The sequence below is a fragment of the Callospermophilus lateralis genome, chromosome 4 (assembly GCF_048772815.1).
Source record: "Callospermophilus lateralis isolate mCalLat2 chromosome 4, mCalLat2.hap1, whole genome shotgun sequence".
Lineage (NCBI taxonomy): Eukaryota > Metazoa > Chordata > Mammalia > Rodentia > Sciuridae > Callospermophilus > Callospermophilus lateralis.
In genome coordinates, this window is record NC_135308.1 from 76,486,467 (window position 1) to 76,509,729 (window position 23,263).

Consider the following 23,263-nt stretch of genomic DNA (forward strand, 5'->3'; position numbering starts at 1 on the left):
AGCAAGAAAACCCATCAGAACATTGCAGGGTTTCCTGAGGAGCATTCTCTCAGATAGTGTAGCAGCAGAGTAACTACAGTAGGGGACAATAAAACTTTTTCTGTGATAAGCCAGGTGGTAAATATTTTTATTTTTAGGCTTTGTGGGCCATGTGGCCATGTGGTTTTGTCATTACTAATCAATGCATTAAGGCAGTCATAACGATAGTAAGAGAATGTGTGTGGCTATGTACCGATCAAACATCATTTACAAAAATAGGTGTTGGACTAGATTTGCCTTGAGAGTTGTAATTCATCAACCCTTATAAAGAAGGAAACCCAAGTAGCTATGATGCAAAATGTTGCCTATTAGGGATAGTTGTTATATAAATAACAAAGCTTATTGGTTTTTTCTCAGAAACTGGAGAATCCACTATAGAACAAGTGCTTTATTTCAAGGATTTCTCTTTGTGTGAGAACTTGCCATGTGAATTATCTCAGATTCTACAGAATTTAAAATTTAAGGGAATATTAGCAAGCAAGGTTTACAGAATATAAAAATGGTCATAAAATGTGACTTCTTACCTGTACTACAGGGACTGATATACTCAGCAATAGAAAACTCATCTGAAAGAAATGGAGAAACAAAAAAAATCTAAAAATAGGGAGCATGTTAAGTTTATTTACCTTTCTATTGGAGTGAAGTAAATGCTATAAGAATTATCAAAACTCTCCAGGTAAATAGACCAAAATGGAACAGAATAATTAAAATATCTATATTATCTTTCTCTGGAGAGGAGAGGGGATTGAAACCTGTTTAGACAGCAGCTGTTCAAATTTTAAATTTTTAGGAAGACGACCATTATTGCATCAGTTTGAAGTTCTCTCTTCTCTGAATCCTCTACTTCTGTTTACTTTGTTGAGCTTGTTTCTTTAATTCCTTTTCTAAAATGATGTGTCTAGTTTAGAACACTATTTTTACTCCTGTCTACTCTAAAATTTGTACTCTCTCTTCAGGATCCAGCTTGGATCTTTTTTTCTCTGCTCTTATTGAGCATCAACCTTCAACATGATTTTAGCTTTTCAGTCTTACTAGCTGGTTAACACTCATGTGTCATTAACTTATCTTTCCAAGTGTATTATGTTCTCTATGTCTAAACTAGTTGAAAACAGTGAACTGTGTTTTCCTTCTTTTTAAATTCTTATGTTTCTTACTCAATTTAACTGATAAATTAGTTTTATAGGTAGTTTCTTCAGTGTACATGTCTTGGAGGAAAGAAACAAAGATACAATATTGACTAAGTGGCTTGAAAATAGGATGACTTGACATAATACGATCAATTTCTTGGTTTTGGTTGGGAGAGTTTAATTGTCTCAGTTCTCTATCACTTACCTGTTTCATAGTAGTCATAGACTTTAACAATTGCTGGCTTCAGGTCTCTTACTGGGATGTCTTGCAAAACCGTGAAGGAAAAACTTAGTGTCTGATTTGTCACCTAAAATGAAAATGGGAGTAAGTAATTAAGGACACAGAATGCCTTCTACTTTCTTCCTTGAACAAAACATATTCTTCACTAAATATTCTTTGATTACCTGTATCTTTTACATGAGCAAACATTGATGGATGACAGGATGGGTTTTATATCATAACTGTGGGCATTTTTTATGGTGAACAAAGACCCACTGAGACAACCTATATCCTCTTGTAGTCCTGTGGTTAGATTAATTTTCTGGACCAATGTGAATATTTGCCAAGATATAGAGACGTGGCTTTCTACAATCTGTGATTATAATATAACCCTATTCTTTTTGTGTGCTGAATAAAACATTTCCTTTGCTTCACAGTCAGATTTGAAGATATTCATGCAATCCACATTTTGTTTTATATAATGACATATTCAAATGTTAACATTATCATTGATCAACCAATGTGAACATATTTATTCCTTTGGGGGGGCCTGTAAAGTAACAGGAATACATTATAAACTTTTCTATTAATTTCACACTTGAAATTTAACATAATTACAAAGAGTAGAACATGCCTTGGAGTTAAAATATTTCTTTTATTTTCTTTAGAATAGTAAAACTTTCTGGAAGGGCATTCCTAATTATTGCTTTCTTCATATTACTGGCTTCCTTGTGAAGGGACCCACTTACAAAGCCCACTGATGTGAAATTCTAGCCAGAATGTCAGAACTCTCACCTGATCCACATAAATGAGGACATGATTATTGCTCACTTCTGTCCTGCTCACGTAGCTAGATCTTTCAAGCTAAAGAAAATTAAGAGTTAGTCTTGCACTGTTAGCACATTTGTTTTCTAAGAGCAGAAAACTATTATCTGAATGATGTAAGAACTAGGATTCTTTAAATCATAGAACTAGGAAACTTTAAATCATCTTCTAGATTAAATAACCAGGTACATTAGATATAAAAAGATGGGAAATATCAAGTTTTGGAGGCAGGATTCAACAACATCATGTCCTGACTGTGACAAAAATCATTAAACTTATGAAGAGAAGGAAACTATATAGTCCTCAATATCCAAGTAGCAGATGATTTTAGTTCACATCAATTTTTTTATAACTAAAAATACAATTTTTTAGTTCCTATCAGTCAGTTTTGGACTTGAATTATATTCTGTCTTTCTTGAGTTGTTATTTTATAGTTTTGCACTTGTGTAGTTTAAATTCCCAGCTAGACCATGAGTGGCCTAAGAATGGGAACCATTCTTGTATTTCTTTAGTATCACACCATTCCATTATCATAGAGCCAAATAAATAGTTTGATTTCCTGAATTTGGGGAAAATACTTTATGAGGCAGGATGATATAGATGTGGTTTGATGTTATTATGATTTTAGTTTGGGGTTACATAGCATCATTTTGACTGAGCTCTAATGGACTTAAAATATACCTACCATTTTTACTGTTGGTTTCAGGGGAATAAAACCAGATATCATTTTTATATCAGCAATCACCATATTGGAAACAGGACGGCTCCCTGTGTAACTATAGTGTCAAAGCAAAAAGGAGTTAGGATGAAATATGTGAAAGAAAGCCAGATTTTTCCTTCAGGCCTCACCATAAACCTGTCCATCTCCATGAAGGTTTCTCTCAATATCCACAGAAATCTGTGCACCTTGGACATGCATGATATTGATGTTGAAAACCTGAGTGTACCTCAGATCTACAGCTTGCTAAAATTTCACATCCCAGACAATCAAACCAGAATCTTTAAAAGTGGATCTTGATGATCTGCATTTTAAACATATCTACAGTTTTTAGAAACTCCATCTATACTACTATTCATTTTTTATGCATTACTTTTATATTTTTAGTCAACCAAAATGTATCATATTTCTCCAAAGAGGCTCCAGAATTTCAGAGACCAGACACACTCTCTTACACAGTATACTTTTTTCATAGCTGAGTTGGTTGTCTGAAATATGATTTATTTTATAATATTAACACCATTGGTATTTCATGCATGGGAGTACCATTTGCTTTTGTTTTCTTGGGATTCCTGTAGTTTTTGATGGGTGATCTCTATATTTTATCATGTAATTTATCTTTGCATTTAGTATTAATATTTATTACTTATTCATTTGATTAGAGAGATAATTAAATAATATTTAATTATTCAGTAGAAGCAAGGAAGACTTAATTTAAAACACAAATCCTCAAGGAAAATAATTTATTCATTAGCAGTGAGTTGAACAAAACTATGTGTGAAAAGTAGGAACTGATTAGAATATTGGACTAATTCACATTAGTGAATTAATTTGAAAGATAATACCAGATTTATTTTTAAAGTATTACTGAAACTTCAAGATAAAAAGACTTATTAGAAAAAGGAATACTTCATAATGTTAAAGTAATAGGTGTATCAGTTCTCTATTATTCTCATTTAACAACATGGCTACCAAATAGGCTACTAATTACTGATAGTACTAGGTAGTTTTTGGAGTCAGGATTGAGTAATTTAGTCAAGAGGTCCTACCTAATATTCAGTGAGATCTGGAAGCTGGTGTGGGCTTTGGGTCCATCACAAATTTCGGGCAGAGTCTGGACCTTCAGAGAAAATGGGGAATCCTCCTTCTTTGGATGAATATTGTATTTCATGGATGTCTGTAAAATATCAAAGATCATCAGTTTCTTTCTTTTTTCCTGGGTTCTCTCAATCTTTCATCATTTAATGTCTCCAGATTTTCCCTTTGCTTTCCCAGGAAAGAAAGAGTAGAGCTTCCATTTAAACCAGAGTTTAAAGTAACTTTCTCCAACATAGCAAACCCAGAGTCTCACCTGAAGATATACACATCTTTCCCCAGTTATTGTTATGGTATAGTCCCCAGGCAGCTCTGGCAATGAGATCTGCTGTAGTAGCAGAAGGTTGTTGTTGTCCACTTGGAAATTTGTGGAAAAGGCCCTGGAGTTCTGAATGGTAACCTGTGCAGTTTTCTCAGTTTTGGTGAAAGTAGCTGCTCCATATCTGGATAGGGCATGCAGAGCCACCACTGTGTCCTGGAAGAGATGAGTGGAGAATTGCCCCACAGCCAATTTTTGGTAGCTGAAATTTCCCCCAAAAGTCTGTGTTAGCCACCATAAGGGGACAAGGAATTTTTCCCCTACAAAGCATACCTCGGATAGTTGTTTTTCCTTTCCGCTGCCTTTCAGGTATTATCAAAATCATGCCACACTTTCTCAAAATACTACTCATTTTAATTATCTCATAATTTATTTTCATCTAAATTGGTATCATCCTGGACTACTTTCTATATTCAGAAATTGAGATCTTCCCCCTCCCTTTTTTTTTGTTCAGGTTTTTCTTATTAACAATTCTCTTGCTCTTGGTCATTTACTTCAAAAAATAATTCTAAAATTAAGAAGTAAAACAGAAATAGTGACCACTATTAACCAGATGCATAATAACCATTTAGATTGAAGAGTGATAGAAATTGGTTGTGAATAAAAAGAATGGCACAAGACAAGCCCTACTTTTCCAAGATTCATTTCCTCTTTTTCTAGCTTATTTTATTTACCCCACCTTATCTCTTTGAAAAACAAGTTTCATTATGTTTATCCTAAATATTGAAAGAAGACAGGTAACAGACTCTCTGGTGGTTTATACCTTTCATAAGCTATTTCCAGAATTGAGATAGGAAAAAAAAAAAAAGACCAAAAAGGAAATTTTCAAGAACTTCTGCCTAAAAATCCCACTTAACTGGGAAATAAGAAGGGAGCTCCCAGGAAAAAGAGGCTCAGTTCCTTGGAGTAGTTTAAGTGGAATTTCTCAGTCATTCTATAAAGATCAACGTGAGCCTCAACTTAATCACTTTCCTTTTAAACACATTTTTTTTTTTGGGGGGGGAGGGTTCACCTTAGAAGAGTTCCTGGAGAAGTGTGAAGATATAGTCTGTATTCTAGAACATTGATTCTCCACAGGGGGAGGTTTTGCTTTGTTTCAGCTAGGAGTTGGCTGCTACTGGCATTTAGTGAGAAGAGGCAAGGAATACTACTAAACATGGTACGATGCAAAGACAGCCCCTACAGCAATAATTATGTGGCTCCAAATGTCAGTAGTGCTGCTGCTGAGAAACCTTGGTATATCTAAATTGGTATCATCCTGAACTATTCTCTATATTCAGAAATTGAGATCTGCCCCCTCCCCCCAGTATAGAAGTATTCACAGAGCATAGTGTAGCTTTAGAGAGAAATGCTCTTTATGCTAAATTGCCACCTTGGTAGCACTTAGGATTTAGCAAAAAACATTTTTTTGGAGGAACATCTAAAGTCTTTCCTGTGTATTCTCACTGCCCACAAATATCCCTAAATATTTCTTCTTTGATTTACTTATTTCCCTTCTCTTTTCCTTGTAACTGTTGCATTTTCAACCTATCTAATTTCCAGATGTACCCAGAGAACACTTTTTGTGAACCACAGACCTGGGTGGAGGAGAAGCCACCATGGGAATTCTGTTGCTTTGTGATCCACTTCACAATGGGAACTGCAGAAGTCAGGTCCTCTGGGGTCGGGGCCGGCTGGACTGTGAGGAGAGTGAGGAGCACATAGGCCGTCATCTCCACCTCAGCAGAGGGAGCCTGGGGTTGGTACAAAAGTCCCTGTGGTGCTCTGGGTTTCTGAGGCCGTTCCCAATGGACTGAATTGTCTTAAGGATGACAAAAGAAAAGGGGGAGGAATCATAATTGTTTACTTGTTAAATAATAAGTGAATGCACATTTGTATCATATGGAGTTGAAATTAATACAGGAGAGCAATCAAGGCTTTCTCTTTTCCATAAGCCCCTACAACTCATACTTCCATGCTGTTTGGGTTACTCTGTAGAAAATATTGGTGGAGGAAGAGGCATACAGCATCTTTACCATTCTCTCAAATATTATTTTAGTTGGATTTCTAGAACAGTGGTAGAGAGATTCTTATCATTTGTGACATTTCCTTAGAATTAGAGTATAAATTGAAATATAGAACCAACCTTTTTGGGGCTGGGGCTGTAGCTCAGTGGTAGAGCATTTGCCTAGCATGTGTGAGGCACTGGTTTCGATCCTCAGCACCACATAAAAATAAATAAATAAAATAAAGGTCCATCTGTAACCAAAAAAATATTAAAAAAAACTCCTACCATTTTGATGTCAGAAAACTTTTGTAAGGATCTTGCTGGCAAAATTTTAGAGTAAAAACTGCACTGAAAATGTTATTACGCTACCTTTACTTTTTTGTTATGTTGTTGTTTTACCTCTTATCATCCAATTGTGTAGTATGTAGACATCAAAAGAAAATATATAAATTTGGGTAATATGGTGGGTGGGAATAGAATTCTATAATTCATCTGTGTCATTGTCTATTATATTATGTTTTATACAACATATAATCCTAGAAAAGATATTATAATAAGAGTTGCTCTGTTTCACAGCATATGACCCAAGAAAAGAATGAACAGATGAAGCTTCTTGATTTCAGCAGGAGCACAACACATTTTTTTTTCCTCCCTGAATCAGTGTAAGTGGATAGGGAAAACTTTTGTCATTTACTCTTACCTTCTTTAACAGCTTCCTCATTGAGTGAGCGCAATATTTCTCTACTCCTGTTTTGGTTTCCCACTAGGGCAAAAGCATAGGCCAACAAAGCCCGGGTGTAGACATGGCTGCCATGGGCTCCCTCTTTTGCTGTGTTCCAGGCTGATTCTAGGCAGAACAGGGCATTGCGGACAACAGGATGCTATAAAAATCAAAAGAAGTGGTGGTGTCTAACTTGGCTAAACAGAGGACAAAGTAATCCCTAAGTTGGATATTGTCAGATGTCATTGATGACATTCAGCCAATCCAGTAGATAGCCAGATACCTATCACATTTAAATAGAAAGATAGCTTTTAGATCTCTTAACTTTATAGTTAATTCTAATGAAGAAAACAAGATGCTTTGTCTTAGTTTTAGTACAGAGTCCAAGGACACCACTGGCCAAGAACAGTATAAATCTCTCCTAAAAGCATTTACCAAAGAGCTCATTGATCTGAAAATGCCTCGTTATTGAGCAAAGGAAGTTTGAGGCTTGGCTTTTCTTAGGAAGCCATTCCAGATAGCAGGCTTCAGTTTTCACAGAAGGGAATGGATTGAGATGGTACCTACAGTGGCTGGGAGCGGAATCTCCAGAAGGGCAATAGTAACATAGGCAGAGAGAGTGACTTCATCTTCTACTCCTCCCTGTAAATATGGAGAGAGTTTGTGAGGGAGACTGAGAGGGCGATTGAAGTTGATTTTGATTGGTTCCCACTCCACTACAAGTTTTGTATATTATTTTCTGTTGCTCAATAGAAACCCTCCTTAGTATTTGCTGCTATTATAAAAAGAAATATCACCATGATAAAGTACATTTCTTCCTTCGTAGAAAGATTAAAATAATCATCCTTTGCATCTAAAGGTTCTGCATGGACAGATTCAACTAATTGTGGATTAATTGTTTTTGTAAAAAATTGCATCTATATTTAAAATGTACAGATATTTTTAAATCATTATTCCTTAAACAATACAGTATAATATCTATCTGCACAGAACTTACATTGTATTAGGTATTATAAATAATCTAGAGATAGTTAAAGCATACAGGATGATGTGCATAGGTTATGAGCAAATGACACACCATTTTATATAAGGGACTTGAGCTTTTATTTTAGTATCTGCATAGTGTCCTGGAACCAATCCTTGTGGATACCAAGGGACAACTGTTCTCTTTCTCTGATGCCTTTACACTTTACCTAGGACTTTACCTTTGGCAATTTCTCTATGCTTCTTCTCCCCCTCCCCTAAGAGAATATTACATTGATCCATTATAGGGTTCAGAAGTTCTGGGAAGAATTCACCTTTATGGCATTGTTAAGCAGTGACCCAGAGCTCCTGAAACAGCCGTTGTCCTTCTGCTTTTGAGACAACCAGGTGAGGGCTTGGGTAATATGTGCTTCATCGATGAAGATGTATGCTCGAGCCTGGGCAAATGTCTTCAGTACAAAGGCTGTGAGCCTGGGGGGGAGAAAGCATGAGTGTGGAGCTGTTCTCATGCAGCACCATAATGCTCTGTTTGGGACGCATAGGGTCCCCCCACTCCCAGTGCACCCCTATAGAATTTATGAGCTGTAACTGAGAGTTTAGAGGCTTTTTAATGTGGAATCTTCCATGTTCTTTTGGGTTCACTGCCATATGTTGTTAAGCCCATCACCAACTTGTCCTTGCTTCCTAAAGAATTTCTTTGCTAACTTTAGGGATTCGGATTCCTTCTAGTTTCTTTGGGGGACTAGGTAAGACCATTTTTTTTTCACATTCTGGGCATTCTGTATTATTTCTTTTCATAAGCTTCTTCACCTTCTTTTCTGCTCTAGTTACCCTGATGTCCTGCTGCAAAAATACTTCCCACCATTTTGTCCTGCTCTTTGACCACGTTCCTTCCCCTTGTTTGCCTATGCAGTCAAATAAGAATGAGAGCAAATCATCTAGAAGGGAGTTAAGTTACGCTCTATGAGTGACAGCTGTTGCTTTTCTAGCCTATTTAGAACACTCTCAAAAGCTAAGCAACAACTAAAAGGGGCAAATCACAAACTTATGTTCCTTTAGCAGTATGACAAGAAAAAGGGTCTTGATATTTTGCATATCAAAAGAATGAACCTTAAAGTGTTCTCAGTTCTTTGAGTAATTAGAATTTGGCCTGAGACATTTATTTATACAAATTGAATATTAATTTCCTCCTCCATAAAAATGAAGCTAATAACTCTCATAAGATTGCTATAAGAATTAAATAGGATAATAATATATGTGTGTTCTTTGAACTCATAATTGGAATTCAGAATTGATTTTCTTTTCTTACCAAGTGTTGCCCTGGTTTCTGCCATATTGTTCCCCAAAGGTGCTATAAGAGCCATCTTGGTGTTTGTAGTTCAGCTGTCTCTGATAACCTGGAATGGAGGTTCAGATAGTTCAGGAAGCCTAGGGGATGAGGCAAGCCACCCATAAGTGTAGGCTGATCCATCCAGGAACCACTAGGAGCCACTTATAGTCTGATCACCTATGTACTATGGATCTGCCATAGTTCAGTGGATATTATAGACACTAAAACAACATCCTATTGCAGAGTTCGAAGATTGTTATTTCCATAAAAATCACCAACATGGGTTAATATTTAATGATATAGCTTAAGCCTAATTGGGAAAAGTCTCATTGGAATAACAAGATAAGTTTTTTTTTTCTTTTTCACTTACCACTGATAAGATAACCAATTGCCTTGGACTTGATCTCCTGAGTTAGCTGTTGGGTTTCATTCAGATAATTCAAGATATAGATGTTAGGAGCAAATAGGACCATGTTCTGTTCTCCACAGCCATAGGGCATCTGGAGGAGATTTTGTATGTTTTGCATAGTGGAACCCAGTATGTCACCTGGGGAATGAAAAGATTAGAAGTCAGGGCACTTTCACTTCAAAAGTAGTCAATGCTATAAACAGTAAATGACTTTTATATTCAGAGTCACATACTCTATCATTTAGATAAGGGGAAGTTACATTTACAGATAATGAACCTTCTAGGACCCTAATAGAAATTGAAACAATCACAAATTTGACAATTATGCACAGGCAACTCATTTGGACCAAGTTTCCTAAGCTTAAGGTGACTCACCCACAACTGAGACAGAGGCTCTGGCAGATTCTTTGACCACATTTGGTGGAAGCTTCAGGGATAGCAGCTCAGACACTTTAGTACCTTTAGAAATAGACAACTCATATCAAAGAAGGTCCTCTGTGATTACAATATAAAATCATGGTTAGAGTGGGAGCTTCAGAGATAAACACCTTCATATGCTACTGGCCCTGCTATGTGACCCAGGATAAACTGTGATGAGTCAGTGAAATAATAAATGTAAAACATCAGAACAGTGTCTGCAACATATTAAATTTCAATGACTGTAAACAGTTATTAATATTGCTTTTCCTTTATTATTATAGTTAGCAGTAGTATTATTTTTATCTCCTTGAGGAATTCTGGATCTAAGGAATAAGAATTTGACTCAAAGATGAGATTACTTTGAATAGTTCAGTTCCTCTAGATACTGTGTGACTTTCAGACTCCTTTCCCTCCTTATTTAACCATGTCTTGCATTGCTGTGCTTAGTAGATTTCTAAAAGAAGGCTAGGAGATGGTGGGAAGCCACATCTCTCTGGTTTATTATTGTGTTAGTAAAACATATCCATAAGAATAGAGTTATTTCATTTCCTTATTCTATATAATTTTCAATGGATTCTGATGTTTGTAAATAGATAACATGAATATATATTAAATTACTCCTTCTCAATTGACAAATACAATATTGTATGTATTCTGGACATGGAATTAACACTAAGGTGGCAATACTGTATAAAAGCTACAACTGTTTCTTAATAATATAGTGAAAACCAAATGAAACTTTTTTTTTGCCTTGAAATGAAAAAAAAAATTTTAGGTGGGATTAGTACAAAATGCCATGTTTTTCATCAGCAGCAATTTTAGGGACTATTACTTGATTAAAACTCGTCATAATTTGGCTGTCTTTCTACCTTGTCCTGGGACACTTTGAGCTTCAATAGCCAGGCTTCTTAATGGATAACCACTGGTCTATTGAGGTAAGAGAGCTAAATATGAACCATGAAGTCCCCAGAATTAGTCCTTCCTGTACTACCTGAGCCATATTAACTTGCTATTTTGGGCTTGGTGTTCTTATCTGTTAAATGTGTATAAAGAAATAATTAGTATGATGCTAATTTTAATAAACAATTCCAAAATTAAGGGAGAGAATATGTATGGATACACATAGTAATTTGAAGTTTCTACCTGTGTGTAGCTTTGTTCTCACAGTAATTTTAAGGGTGGAGTCTCACCTGAAGCACAGGTCATAGAGTTGAAGGTCTCCTCTTGTTCAATACCTTCAGGCTTGAATGAAGAGAAAAAGGATAAGTAAAGGTATAAACATATCCCCAGGTCATAGAAAGACAACATAAGTTCCTTCCTTTGAAAGGTAGTATTTATAAGAAATGATATTCAATATCCTACTTATTATGAAATTATTATAAATCCATAAAACACTGAAAAACCAGGGGAGCTGGTAGAGGGTAAAATGAAAAATGAGGATAAGACTAGTGAATCAATAATAGTTTCAAGAAATTTGCAAATCCTAGGAGAGAGGTAGAAATTTTTTAAAAAGGGAATAATTCTCAAATGATTTATGGAAAAATCTACTTATAATAGCTGGCAATGTCTCCTGTATTTCTTTTAAGGTGAGAAATTCCATTAGTCTTATAGAATGGACTGGGTGAGCATGATATTGTCCTTTGTTGTCCCAAGAGTGGTCACATTGTAAATTGGTAGGGGCTCAGAAAAACATGTCAAGTGGGTCAGACTGACTTACCTCCACCAACAGAGTTTTGATGATCGTGTCTTTCCTTCCAATCTCTGGAACCTCAGTAACTTCATTTCCACACAGTTCTAGAGACTGCATTACCTCTGTGCTCACAGAGAAATTCACATTCCCTAAAAAAAAAGAATGATAGAAAAATTGAGTATCCATCTTGTAAGTCAAATACCCTTAAGGGATACACTCTATTCTTACAGTTGGCAAGAGAAGGAAATATTACTAAAAATTCCAAGACTAATGGGCAGAGTAAATGTTACCAAGGGTAGTGATTGTGGGGACCAAGTTAGATGAGAATGATGAGAAGTGGTCATTGTGGGGAGAAATAAAAAGAGAAGAAATTAATTATATCCCTGGACAACAACAAAAAATTTTAATACAGTGAAAAGAGTGCTTGGATAGCCACCATCCTTGGTGACTGGTGAGCCTTTTGGGGAGACTGTCACTCACCCAGAGTTTTAGGAGTCACTGTCCAAGACAAGATTTGCCTTTCATTCCCACAAATGCAATAGGATTCTTCTGCTTTTTCATTTGGGGAAGCTAAGAATGTTGGCGAAGCTTCCAGCTGCACACTAACCTATATCCACAAGTGAGGCAAAGAGATAAAAATGAACAGGATATGAAAAGACAATGAACACATGGAATCAGGGCCAAGTGTGGGATGTTGCTTTACATTTGGATTTTTAAAAGAAAAGTATGATACTTAAGTTGGTTTATGCTTTAAGAAGCATGAAAATGGCACCGACACAAATCACAATTGCTTATCTAGTTGGAAGATCTGGCATTTACATTAGGGTGAATTAGAGAAATTTGCTGATACAGCACCAGTGCAGGAGGGGAGCAACAGAGATTATATACTGTCCGTGGGGAAACAACCTAAAGTTCCTATCTGCCATGATGATGTTCTTCCTGACTCTGCCTTCCTTCTTTCCTTCCCTCACTTCCTCTAAATTATACATGTCTCCTCTGTTCAAGGCATGGAACACTATGAGCAATACATAAGAGGTTCCTGAACTTGAGGATATTGTATTGCAAAGGAAATAATATACTACAAAATTATGGCATAATTTATAAGGAAATAGGTGTTATAAGATAAATTACAACTATATACAGTATTGTGGAGATCTCAAGATGAGGGCCCAGAGAATGACACTCATGGAATTGATAAAACTGAATTTTGAATCAATATTAAGAAACTTTCTAACATATGTGTCATTTTTTCTCAGTGATCATGTCCTGCCCTTCCACATACAATTTATTTGTAGTGTCAACACATAATTACCTGAAAGAATACTTAGTGCTGGGAACTTTGGACAAAGGAGTCTTTTATTCTATCCACCCTTCCAATTCACACTTATTTTCCTTACCCGGATGCATTTGGGAAGGTAGTTCAACACAGTGGCCTTGAGTGTGAAGGCCTCTCCACGGACCACAGAGTAGGGCATTGTGAGCTCCACAAAGAAGGGCTGGAAGACTCGGAGAGAGGCAGTGGGAGAGAGACCAAGCCCAGTGTCATTAGACAGGCAGAGGGCCCCTGCCTTCCACTCAGTGATGGTGTCAGGGACAGTTTTTTCTACGTCAGCTACACCCGATGAGCTGAGAGGACACAATGTGAAGAACAGAAAGTAAGCAGATGAAACATATTTTCTCAAGTAAGAATCAATAAGTGTAAAACTACTGTGGAGGAAGAAATCACTTAAGGGTGCACAAGTGTGTGCCGTGTGTGTACTAGATTCCATATTGGGGACTTGAGTTGGAAAAATGAAAGGCACAAAAAGGCACCTCTTTCTGTTATCAACCTGTGGCCATATCACACATGGCTGTACTTTTGATAAATATATTTGAATGTGATCCAATTTGGTTCTAAAACTTCCTTACTTGTATCATTTCTTATGTAAGAAAATTCTTAAAAACATGTTCCAACAAATAGACCATTGTATTGTAGCTTGGTTTATTTATGTACTTGTTCTAATCATACTGTTTATGGAAAGCTTCCCAAATACAACTTTTGTCTCCCATGGTTATTTTCTGTCAAACTCAGGCATAATTATTTTAGAATTGCTCAGTTCTTGAGACAATTATATTAATAAACCCACCTAAATAAAGCATCTGAATTTAGGTCTATCCTAAAATGGTCAGAGGTTAAGATAGTTATTTAGAAATTTCCAGAATGATTATTTTAGGATTGAAAATGCTGGAGGACCCACAATCCCTCCCCTACAGCAAATGGAGAAATGTGAAGTTACATACTCTACCACTGCTAATTCCCAGATCCAGGTCTCAGGGAAATAGCTCCGCACAGTTTCAAGGACTGGCTCTGGATTTTGCATATTATTTGAAGTTCTCATATTAAATGAAGCTGCTTGAGGAATATATGGCATGGCTAATGATCCTGCTGCTAATAAAATGAGAGAAAATAACAGTTCAATTAAAGAAAACATCCATGCATTTCATGGTGCTTGTGTGAGATGTAGGAGAGAAAATTTTCAGTTTTCCTGAATTTTCTCCTAGGTGCTGTAGAACTTTGGAAATAATTTGTTGATCTTTCATTCACTGAGAAGAGAGACATATTTGTTAAAGGTTTTAATTCTGAGTATCCTATATATGACATGATTTTATATGAATTGTAGCTGGAATGACAAGATAACTCAGGTGGTTTTATGGGTCTTATGCAGGAAGGGCTGGTTTTTAAGGTGAGAGTATTGCTTCATCCTCAGAGAGACTGAACAAAAGTTGTAAAGTGCTATTTAGGTGATGTAAGGGTGGCTATACTGGAAAATTTTTGATTTACCAATGGAGTGAGCAGAATTCAACAATAAACTTGTGTGTCAATGTTGAAGCTTGAAAATTCATTGGTCTCTGGATAATAAGACTAGAACATTAGGTTTTTCTTCTGCTTTGTTTATAGAAAAATGATGTGAAGAATTCAAGATACTAACCATAGCTATTTCCAACCATAACTAATTAGTTTTAGCCCTATATTTCATATAAAGAAATCACTTAAAAAAGCAAGAGAGAAGAAAAACAGATATGAAAGCTGCCTGGCTCATATTGTGACTAAAACCATGCTTACAAATAAATTTGAGTTAGGATTTCTATCCAGGTTTCCAATCTGATATTTCAGAAACACCCTGTGAAGGAATACTTAGAAGCTATGAAAAACTGATTTCCAGTAATTTATCCTTGAGGAAAGCATCAGTAATAATTTCTTTAATGGATATCATACAGCTTTTCTCTGTCTCCTTTTTAAGTGGTAGCCTTTTCTATCTCTGACTTTGCTTTCTCATGGATATTTTATTTTTCCTCTCTTTATTCTCATCTTTAATTCTTAAATATATAAATGAACAATGTGCCCAAGTGAATTCATTTTCATTTCCTACCCCAGGTTTCAAAGACCTACTAATTCCTCCATCTATTGCAGCTGACAAACCATACCATTTAGCTCCATTTTTAAAATGATGGATATATTATTTCTATTTGTATTGTCAATTTGACTCTGTCTTTTCAGTTTCTGTAACAAAGTTCTATATTTCCTCCATGCCACAATTAAAAAACTACTGTTAAAGTGATATGATTTTTTTTTTCTTGGGATGTGACTGGTCTCAAACATATTATCTTTCCCTGCCCCGGCTTGTTTTTCCCATATGACCTCATGAAAAGGTGCTGATCTCTGGACTAACCCACTTATGTTCTGTTTCATTCCTGATTGCAAAATATTTCCAATCGAATATTCCATTCATGGCTTAAAATGAACTGCTCAATCTAACTTTTTAACACTTCTTTGACAATCAATAACTCTTAAGCAAAAAATTACAAAAACTTGAAACTTTATTTTCTTAGTTTAGTATCACTAGATATTTAGTATTTAGTATTTCTTTGGAGAAGTATCTTAGGTGGTATCATTCTTCATCTGAAAGTCCCCACATTTCAGTCAAAAAGTCAAATACTCACCCTGACCTAAAAGCCCTACACAGTGTGGCCTTGCTTATTGATCTGATCTCTGTCTCCAATTGCTTACACTTAATTAACTTTATTTCAACCGTGGAAGTTTCCTTACTCTGCTTAGAATTTTCAGGAAAATACTAACCTGAGAGTCTTTGATAGGCAGAATAGTGTAGAGGTTCAGACCAGGAGATCTGGAGTGAGACTCGCTGACATGAATCCCCATTCCATATCTTACTAGTTGGGATATAGTGACTGAGTTATTTTACTTTTATGGGCCTCAGGTTTTTTTTTCCCATCTGAAGAATGGTAATAAGAATGCCTACCATATGAGATTTCTACAAGAATTAAGGAAATCTACTCAATAAAGGACTCCATAACTACTTTTTATTATTAATATTTCCTGTGGCTGTAATAATCTTCTTCCAGATAGTCATGTGGTTTGCTTTTTTCAGGTTTTCATTAAATTTCACTCTTGGTAAGACCTCCACTGCCCTCCCTATGTAATTTGCAACTCCTTGTAATTCAAATCCCTTTCCTTATTTGAATTTTGCTTATATAATTTATCATCTTCTAATGAGCCATATAATATTCTCACTAATATGTTTATGATCTTGCTTGCCTATTACAAACATAACTTTCATAAAGTCAAAGGTTTTTGTTTCTGATATTTGTAAATATAATCAGAAAGTAGGTCAATTATTGAAATAAAGAATAAATAACTTTTATATTTTTAATTTTACTGTTTTAGGAACTAGTTATTTCTATTATTGTCTAACATAATTTTTGTCCATGGTTTGGTTCAATTATTGTTTTTCTCCCTTCCTCTTTCTCTTAGGTCCTAGGGATACTATTAAGGGCTTCTCTATCTATACTAGTCCATAACACCTTGAGATGGTTGGATGGCTTCCCAAACAGTTATGGGAATGATTTCATGTTCTTTAACTAATTATCCAAGAGCATTCACGAATGGATAATTATGAATGTAATACACTCCACTATTGTCATCTATGTAAGAAATAAATTAAAAAAAAGAAAGAAAAAAGAGCATTCACAAGATATTCCATTTTTCTTAGTTCCTTCATTTGTTTATATACTTGACTTATTTATAGCTACACATTTCAATCCCTTTTTGGTACCTATCACACATTTTAGGTGTTCTTTTTTCTGACATCTCAGATACCTGAAATTCTCTCCTTAAAAAATTCCAGATCATTTCCTTTTCCCCAAACTTCCAAGGTTTCAACTTGAAATTCTTTCTATGTAGTTCTTATGATTATTTTCCTTTCCTTTAAATTCTCCATCATTTATAAAATACCTTACATGACAAAAATCTTATTTACCTTTAATGAAAAGCTGAAATTTGTGCTATTACTGAATCTTAGAGAAAGACAGCCTATGGCCTCTTATGGTTTGGATGGTGAGGTGTCCCCCAAAAGCTCACATGTGAGACAATGCAAGAGGTTCAGAGGAGAAATGATTGGGTTGTGAGAGTCTTAACCCAATCAGTAATTAATCCCCTGACAGGGATTAACTGAGTGGTAATGAAGTGGTAGGCTGTGGCTGGAGGAGGTGGGAATTGGAGGTCTGTCTTTGGGGTATATATTTGTATCTGGCAAGTGGAGACCTCTCTCTCTCTGCTACCTGATCAATATGTGAGCTGCTTCTCTCTGCCACACTCTTCCACCATGATGTTCTGCCTCACCAGGAGTCCCAGAGGAATGGAGTCGGCATTCTATGGACAAAGTCCTCTGGAACTGTGAGCCCTCAAATAAACTTTTCCTCCTCTACAATTGTTCTGGTCAGGTCCTTTTAATCACAGCAGTGAAAAGGCCAACTAAAACATGGCCCTTTCCAATAGAGCTGATAGTATGATTTTTATCATGGTAAGCCTTGTTATAGATGGATATAAACCTTAATGTCAAGGAACACAGAAAATAATATTTAAATAAATTCTTAATTTGTATTGATAAATTGTATGTAATTATTTTATTGGGCATTTTGAAAGGCTATAAGAAGTTTTAGTCAAATTTCTTATTAATGAAGCATCTGAGCCTTAGAAAATAGACATTACTTACTCACTCTACACAAAGTACCTCTGATTCCTAATTTGAGCTTAAAAATACAAGTATTTGTTAGCAGATAAACATCAAGATACTTTGGAGAAAAGATAGTTCAAATCATGTGAAAGAAGAATGAGAAAGGGTAGATAATGGGCTTTGCATGTAGGTAGACCTGAAGATAGGACAGTAGTTTTAATGGGAAGTTGAGATCTAGAAAAATGTTGCTTTATTTAAGTACTTTTTTTTAGGTCATGAATTATGAGTATTTCTGTCATGTTTACAATGTCTTTTCATTGGTAGGCCTTTGTCCTTTCTTCTATTTTAAAAGATGGAGCATCTTTTAATATTTTCCTGATTCCATAATGATAATTACTCTCTTTCCACTCTACCTGTCTTTCCAATCTTATAGTACATTGGAATATTCTATTTCATCTGATTTTGTGCCCTGAAGCATCTGACTAATCTACAGAAAACATCTGATATGTTCTGAATAGGCTGATTACCAGCTTAAGTGATCTTAACAAAAAACAACTAATCTAAATCATGGTTCTCTGTGTGTATGAAAAGGAGATAGGGCTACATTATTGATCTCATTTTACCTTTGCAGAAAAGTAGTATTGTTATATGCTACAAAATTAAAAGCAACTTGTTATTTTACCTCCATGAAATCCTAGTCCAGCTTGTCTTGTAGGTGTGTGGGTAACTGAGCAAGACGATATTTTCCGAATTTTTGAGTTGGTGAACACCTTTAATCCCATACCCTGGAAAAAAAATGATCACTTCCTTTGTAAACTTGATTAGAATTTATAAAATATTATCTTTAAATTTTCTACATAATTCCAATAGTCTTAATTACATGGAGATATGCACAACTCAGGAAATACACTGTAGCAAAATTACTATAATTTATGAATTGTTAATATTTTACTCTTTATTACTTATTTTTGGTTAGTTGGGAAAAAAACTAAATATAGGGCTGGGACTTTGGCTCAGCGGTAGCGCACTTGCCTTGCATGTGTGAGGCACTGGGTTTGATTCTCAGCACCACATATAAATAAATAAAATTTAAAAAGATCTATCAACAACTAAGGAAAAATATTTTTAAAAAACTCTAAATATAATAAAAAAGTATCTAATGAAGAGCCAGAGGTTGGGTCTAGCCATAGCTGACTTACTAAATATTGTGTGATCTTGAAAGACATTTTAATTTTACCATTGAATTCATTTTCTCAGCTGAAAAATGAAGTGGTGAGCTGAAATAAAAAATTACTAAAATCATTTATAAATTCAAAGTTTTAATAGCATAAAAAATCCCAAGACAGCATGTGAATTAGTAGGAACTTTACCTTGAGGAAATTATAAACATCTTCTTCATCATAACTTGATAAGGGAACAAAGACCGCTCCTCCACGAATGATGAAAGAATGCACACAGCTTGTTTGCTCTTCCTCCTGCTGGTCTAAATTGTTGGGAAAATCCGTGAGATCCCTCACGGTTAGAAGATTGTAGACCTGTAACAGTAGGAGGAAATCAAAGGCAGAACTCTTACCTGTTGTTGCTTTTTTTTTTTTTTTTTGACATATTCAATAAACTGATAGAAATTGGATAATTAATCATTAAACTTTTCTTAAGTACATTCAGGTAATTGGTACCTTAGAACAAAGTTAAAGATTTTGTTGATTTTTAACAGTAAAACTTGCTTGGGGAATTGCTTTCAAAGAGTAATAAAATCTTAAATTATGAAGTTTAATCAAAAATTCAGTGTGGAGTTTAGATCAAATATTGGAAGAAGATCTAACTTACCTCTGTGTTTGATGATGTCAATGCCCCATGGAATTCAGGTATGAATTGTTATTGCCCCCTGTTAAACTTTTATGTTTACTCATTTTTGTTTTTGTACTTAAGAATCACATAGGCACATAAATGAACATAAATCATCCATATTGGGTAGATGGGCTTTTATGCAATTGCAAACGGAGATTACTTTTTTATGGAAAAAGAAGGATGACTTAGAACCAAATCCTCATAGCACAGAGCTAGAGGCCTGGATATTTATTCCAGGACTGGAGTAAGATAGTCTTAATTGAAGACCTTCCAGCATCTGCCTGGCTTGATTTTTGAACTACTGTAGACCAGCAACTCCTGAGTGCCTCCTGTTTCCCCACTTTTCCAAGGCATCATCAGTGATCATTCCATGACAATCATTCCACCATTGTATGGTAGGTGTGTGGAGGCAAATGACTTGCTTTCACTTTAGTTCAAGATATTCATAGCTAGATACCTGAGGAATTATACCTGGGAAGAATACTCTATACTTGGATCTGGTTTAAATTTGAAATTCAGTTTTTAAGCTGTTATCATTTTAGAATGAGAATTTTAGGGACCACAGACAGAAGACTGAGTGTCTTTTACATGTGAGAGGATCATGAATCACTGGGGGTTGGCAGGCTGCCTATGAAGACCATCTCCAAAATTTCCCTGAATAATAATCTCTGCCTGTTGTGATTCCTGCCTTTGTAGCATTTCTCTCATGAAGTATAGGGCTGACCTGTAAAAGATATTATGGAAATGATAGTATACAACTTCCAAGGCTAGGCCAAGAGCTTTTTAGCTCTCTTGGATCACTTGCCCTGCCGGAAATCTCTGGCAATATGAAGTCTTTGAGGTGAGAAACTGAGCCCTCCTGACAGTAACATGAAAAACCAGTCTTGGAAGCAGATCTCCCAAATTCAGTCAATCTTTGCAAGAATGCAGCTTTGATCAACATGTTAATCATAATCGTATGACAGATCACAAGCCAGAGCTGTGATAAGCTGTGATAACCTAGATAAGCTGCTCTAAATTCCTGACTCACAGAAACTGCATGAGATAATAGAAGTTTACTGTGTTCGTTCACTAAATTTTGGGGAAAAGTGTTACGCAACAGTATATAGCTAATAGCTTATACTTCTTTGCCTGTTTATCTTTATTCTCCAGTAGAAGAATTAAATAGGCACTTAAGTAAGCATGCATTATCTATATTGGGACAGACCAGTGTTTTCTAAGTTATTATTCAAAGAAAGTAAGCTTCAATATTTCTATAACTTAAAAAGCTGAAATCTCCATTTATGTTTATGATACCTTCTCACCTCCATAACACTCAAAACTTTGTATGCAACCAAAACAACCACTAAATTTATATGACTAAACAGGGTAAATATAAATATTGAGAAGAGACTAAATTCCCTTAATACATGCTGAAAATAATAGCTTAGAATAGACTACCATCAATAGGAAGTGTAAAAAAATTAGGTGTGTTTCCAAAGAAAACACTCAGAGAAAAAAATTTCCTTTTCCAGGTTAACTGTTATAATTAAGTAGAGAAATATAACTGCTCTTCAGTGCGATAGTTATTTTTTTTAATGAGGAAGTATTTTGAACTATTAAAATACTAAGGTAGAGAAGAACTTTGGTTATGTGCTTCATGCTGAAGGACATTAATTTGGATGAATAAAAATAGGACAAGTATATTTGGTATAGTTACTTCACAGGTTTAAAATTCATATATATTAGGGACTAGGTTGTGGCTCAGTCATAGAACGTTTGCCTACCATGAGCTGGGCCCTGGGTTTGATCCTCAGCACCACAAAAAAATAAATAAAATAAAGGTATTGTGTCCAAATACAACTAAAAAATAAATATTTTTTAAAAATTCATATATATGAAACAGAAACTAGAACAAACACAAAATAAACTTTAATATTACCGATTTACCTCCCAATATAGAAAAATAGCAATAATTCCCCTCCAGGCATATTAATCAGTCCTTTTAAATGTTGATTCATGAGGCAGTTAAAGCCATAAAATTTAGTATAACTTTAAAAAATTTGTTTTTTTAAGATATACATGACAGTAGAATGTATTTTGACATATTAATCACACATAGAGTATAAATTATTCCAATTAGAATCCCATTCTTGTGCCTGAACATAATGTGGAGTTACACTGGTCTACCACAACTTTTTGATAATGATGAACTCACAAATTTTTTCACATTATGCTGAAAATTTCCAAAATATAAATAACCCAGTTTTATATTTAAAACTTGGGAGATGTAGTTTCTAAAAATGTCCCTTCCTTTGGTAATCGTTCTTTGAAAAACTATTTATTTGTCAGTATTTCTTCCAAATGGTATTAACCATTTTTCTGAGTCATATATAGTCTTTTAGGTATTACCCCTCAATAATGACAGTTCTGTAAGGACAAGGACTGTGATACATTTATTTCTTTTTCCTCTGCTCCTGCAAGAGATCCAGCACATAGTGGGCTTGAAACAATACCAACAACAATGATAAGATAATAAATAAATAAGCATGACATGTCAGGAGTTAATACCATGAATTATTATAATTACAGAAAAAAGCAGAAAATCAAAATTTTAGTGAATCAGTGTTGTTAACAAAGATGCAGTAGGACATTTTTTAAAAATTGAAAATAATTGTGAATTACTTATTAGCATTTTCACAGATCCCAAGGAACATGGAGACATAAATGGATCTGTTAGAAGGTGCGTGACTTCCCTAATGCTTTCAAATATTAATTTTGTAGCAAGATTATTTATTCCTGAGACCAAAATTATTTTATTTAGACAGAAGTCATATTATCTAATACTTTTACAACTCATTAATCCATTCTCCTTTTTGAGCATGCCTGTCTCATAAGTGAGGAATCTTAACAAAATGTAGCTTTCATGAAGATTATAGAAGACATTAAAATGAAGACATTAGATTTGATTCCTTACAGAAATAGAAGAATAGAAATATTGAGAAGAGACTAAATTCCTTTAATACATGCTGAAAGTAATAGCTTAGAATAGACTACCATAGGAAGAATCAAAACTTGCAGGCAGAGTTTCAGAATCACATCTCAGTTATACCACTTACTTCTGGGTAATCTTGCACAAATATCACAACTGCTCCAACTCTTAGTTTTGTCATCTTAAAATGGGGCTATTACTTATTTTCTGGGATTTGGAAAAGTAAGTGAGAACAACCCTTATGTGGGACAGGGAGAGACTATCAAGGACTACTCAAGGGGTAAGTACCTTTATTATCACATTTTACTTTCAATAGAGGCTTCTCTTGCTCTGAGCCCTTTTCAGGGTCCTTGCTGATCCCTGAACTCTGACTGGAACTCACCGAGGATGCAGAGAGCTCAGCTTCAGGCCTCATGAGCAGCACACTTTGGTCCACAGCACGGATGGCGCAGAGGGACTGAGGAGAAGCTGTGATTCTCAGGTGGGCATGTGAGGCTGGAAGAGTTTGTGCTGGGCTGAAGCTCAAATCCACCTGTGAAATTGAAAGAA

General features: G+C 35.3%; 1 protein-coding gene across 1 annotated transcript in view; it reads right to left on the reverse strand.

Annotated features, from left to right (window-relative positions):
* Positions 1–498: 498 nt before the first annotated feature.
* Positions 499–23,263, reverse strand: part of LOC143398347 (pregnancy zone protein-like) — a 44,219-nt gene continuing 21,454 nt past the window's right edge. Inside the window, exons 15-35 of the mRNA XM_076855322.1 lie at positions 23,097–23,246; positions 19,266–19,430; positions 18,578–18,680; positions 14,165–14,312; positions 13,282–13,510; positions 12,365–12,491; positions 11,912–12,033; positions 11,385–11,436; positions 10,150–10,233; positions 9,736–9,912; positions 9,345–9,432; positions 8,350–8,506; positions 7,619–7,693; positions 7,031–7,211; positions 5,921–6,144; positions 4,281–4,499; positions 3,979–4,106; positions 2,897–2,987; positions 2,182–2,250; positions 1,372–1,474; positions 499–605 (exon numbers count right to left, since the gene is read on the reverse strand). Coding sequence (XP_076711437.1) covers positions 499–605; positions 1,372–1,474; positions 2,182–2,250; positions 2,897–2,987; positions 3,979–4,106; positions 4,281–4,499; positions 5,921–6,144; positions 7,031–7,211; positions 7,619–7,693; positions 8,350–8,506; positions 9,345–9,432; positions 9,736–9,912; positions 10,150–10,233; positions 11,385–11,436; positions 11,912–12,033; positions 12,365–12,491; positions 13,282–13,510; positions 14,165–14,312; positions 18,578–18,680; positions 19,266–19,430; positions 23,097–23,246 — 2,799 coding nt within the window. The remainder of the gene's footprint in view (positions 606–1,371; positions 1,475–2,181; positions 2,251–2,896; positions 2,988–3,978; positions 4,107–4,280; positions 4,500–5,920; positions 6,145–7,030; positions 7,212–7,618; positions 7,694–8,349; positions 8,507–9,344; positions 9,433–9,735; positions 9,913–10,149; positions 10,234–11,384; positions 11,437–11,911; positions 12,034–12,364; positions 12,492–13,281; positions 13,511–14,164; positions 14,313–18,577; positions 18,681–19,265; positions 19,431–23,096; positions 23,247–23,263) is intronic.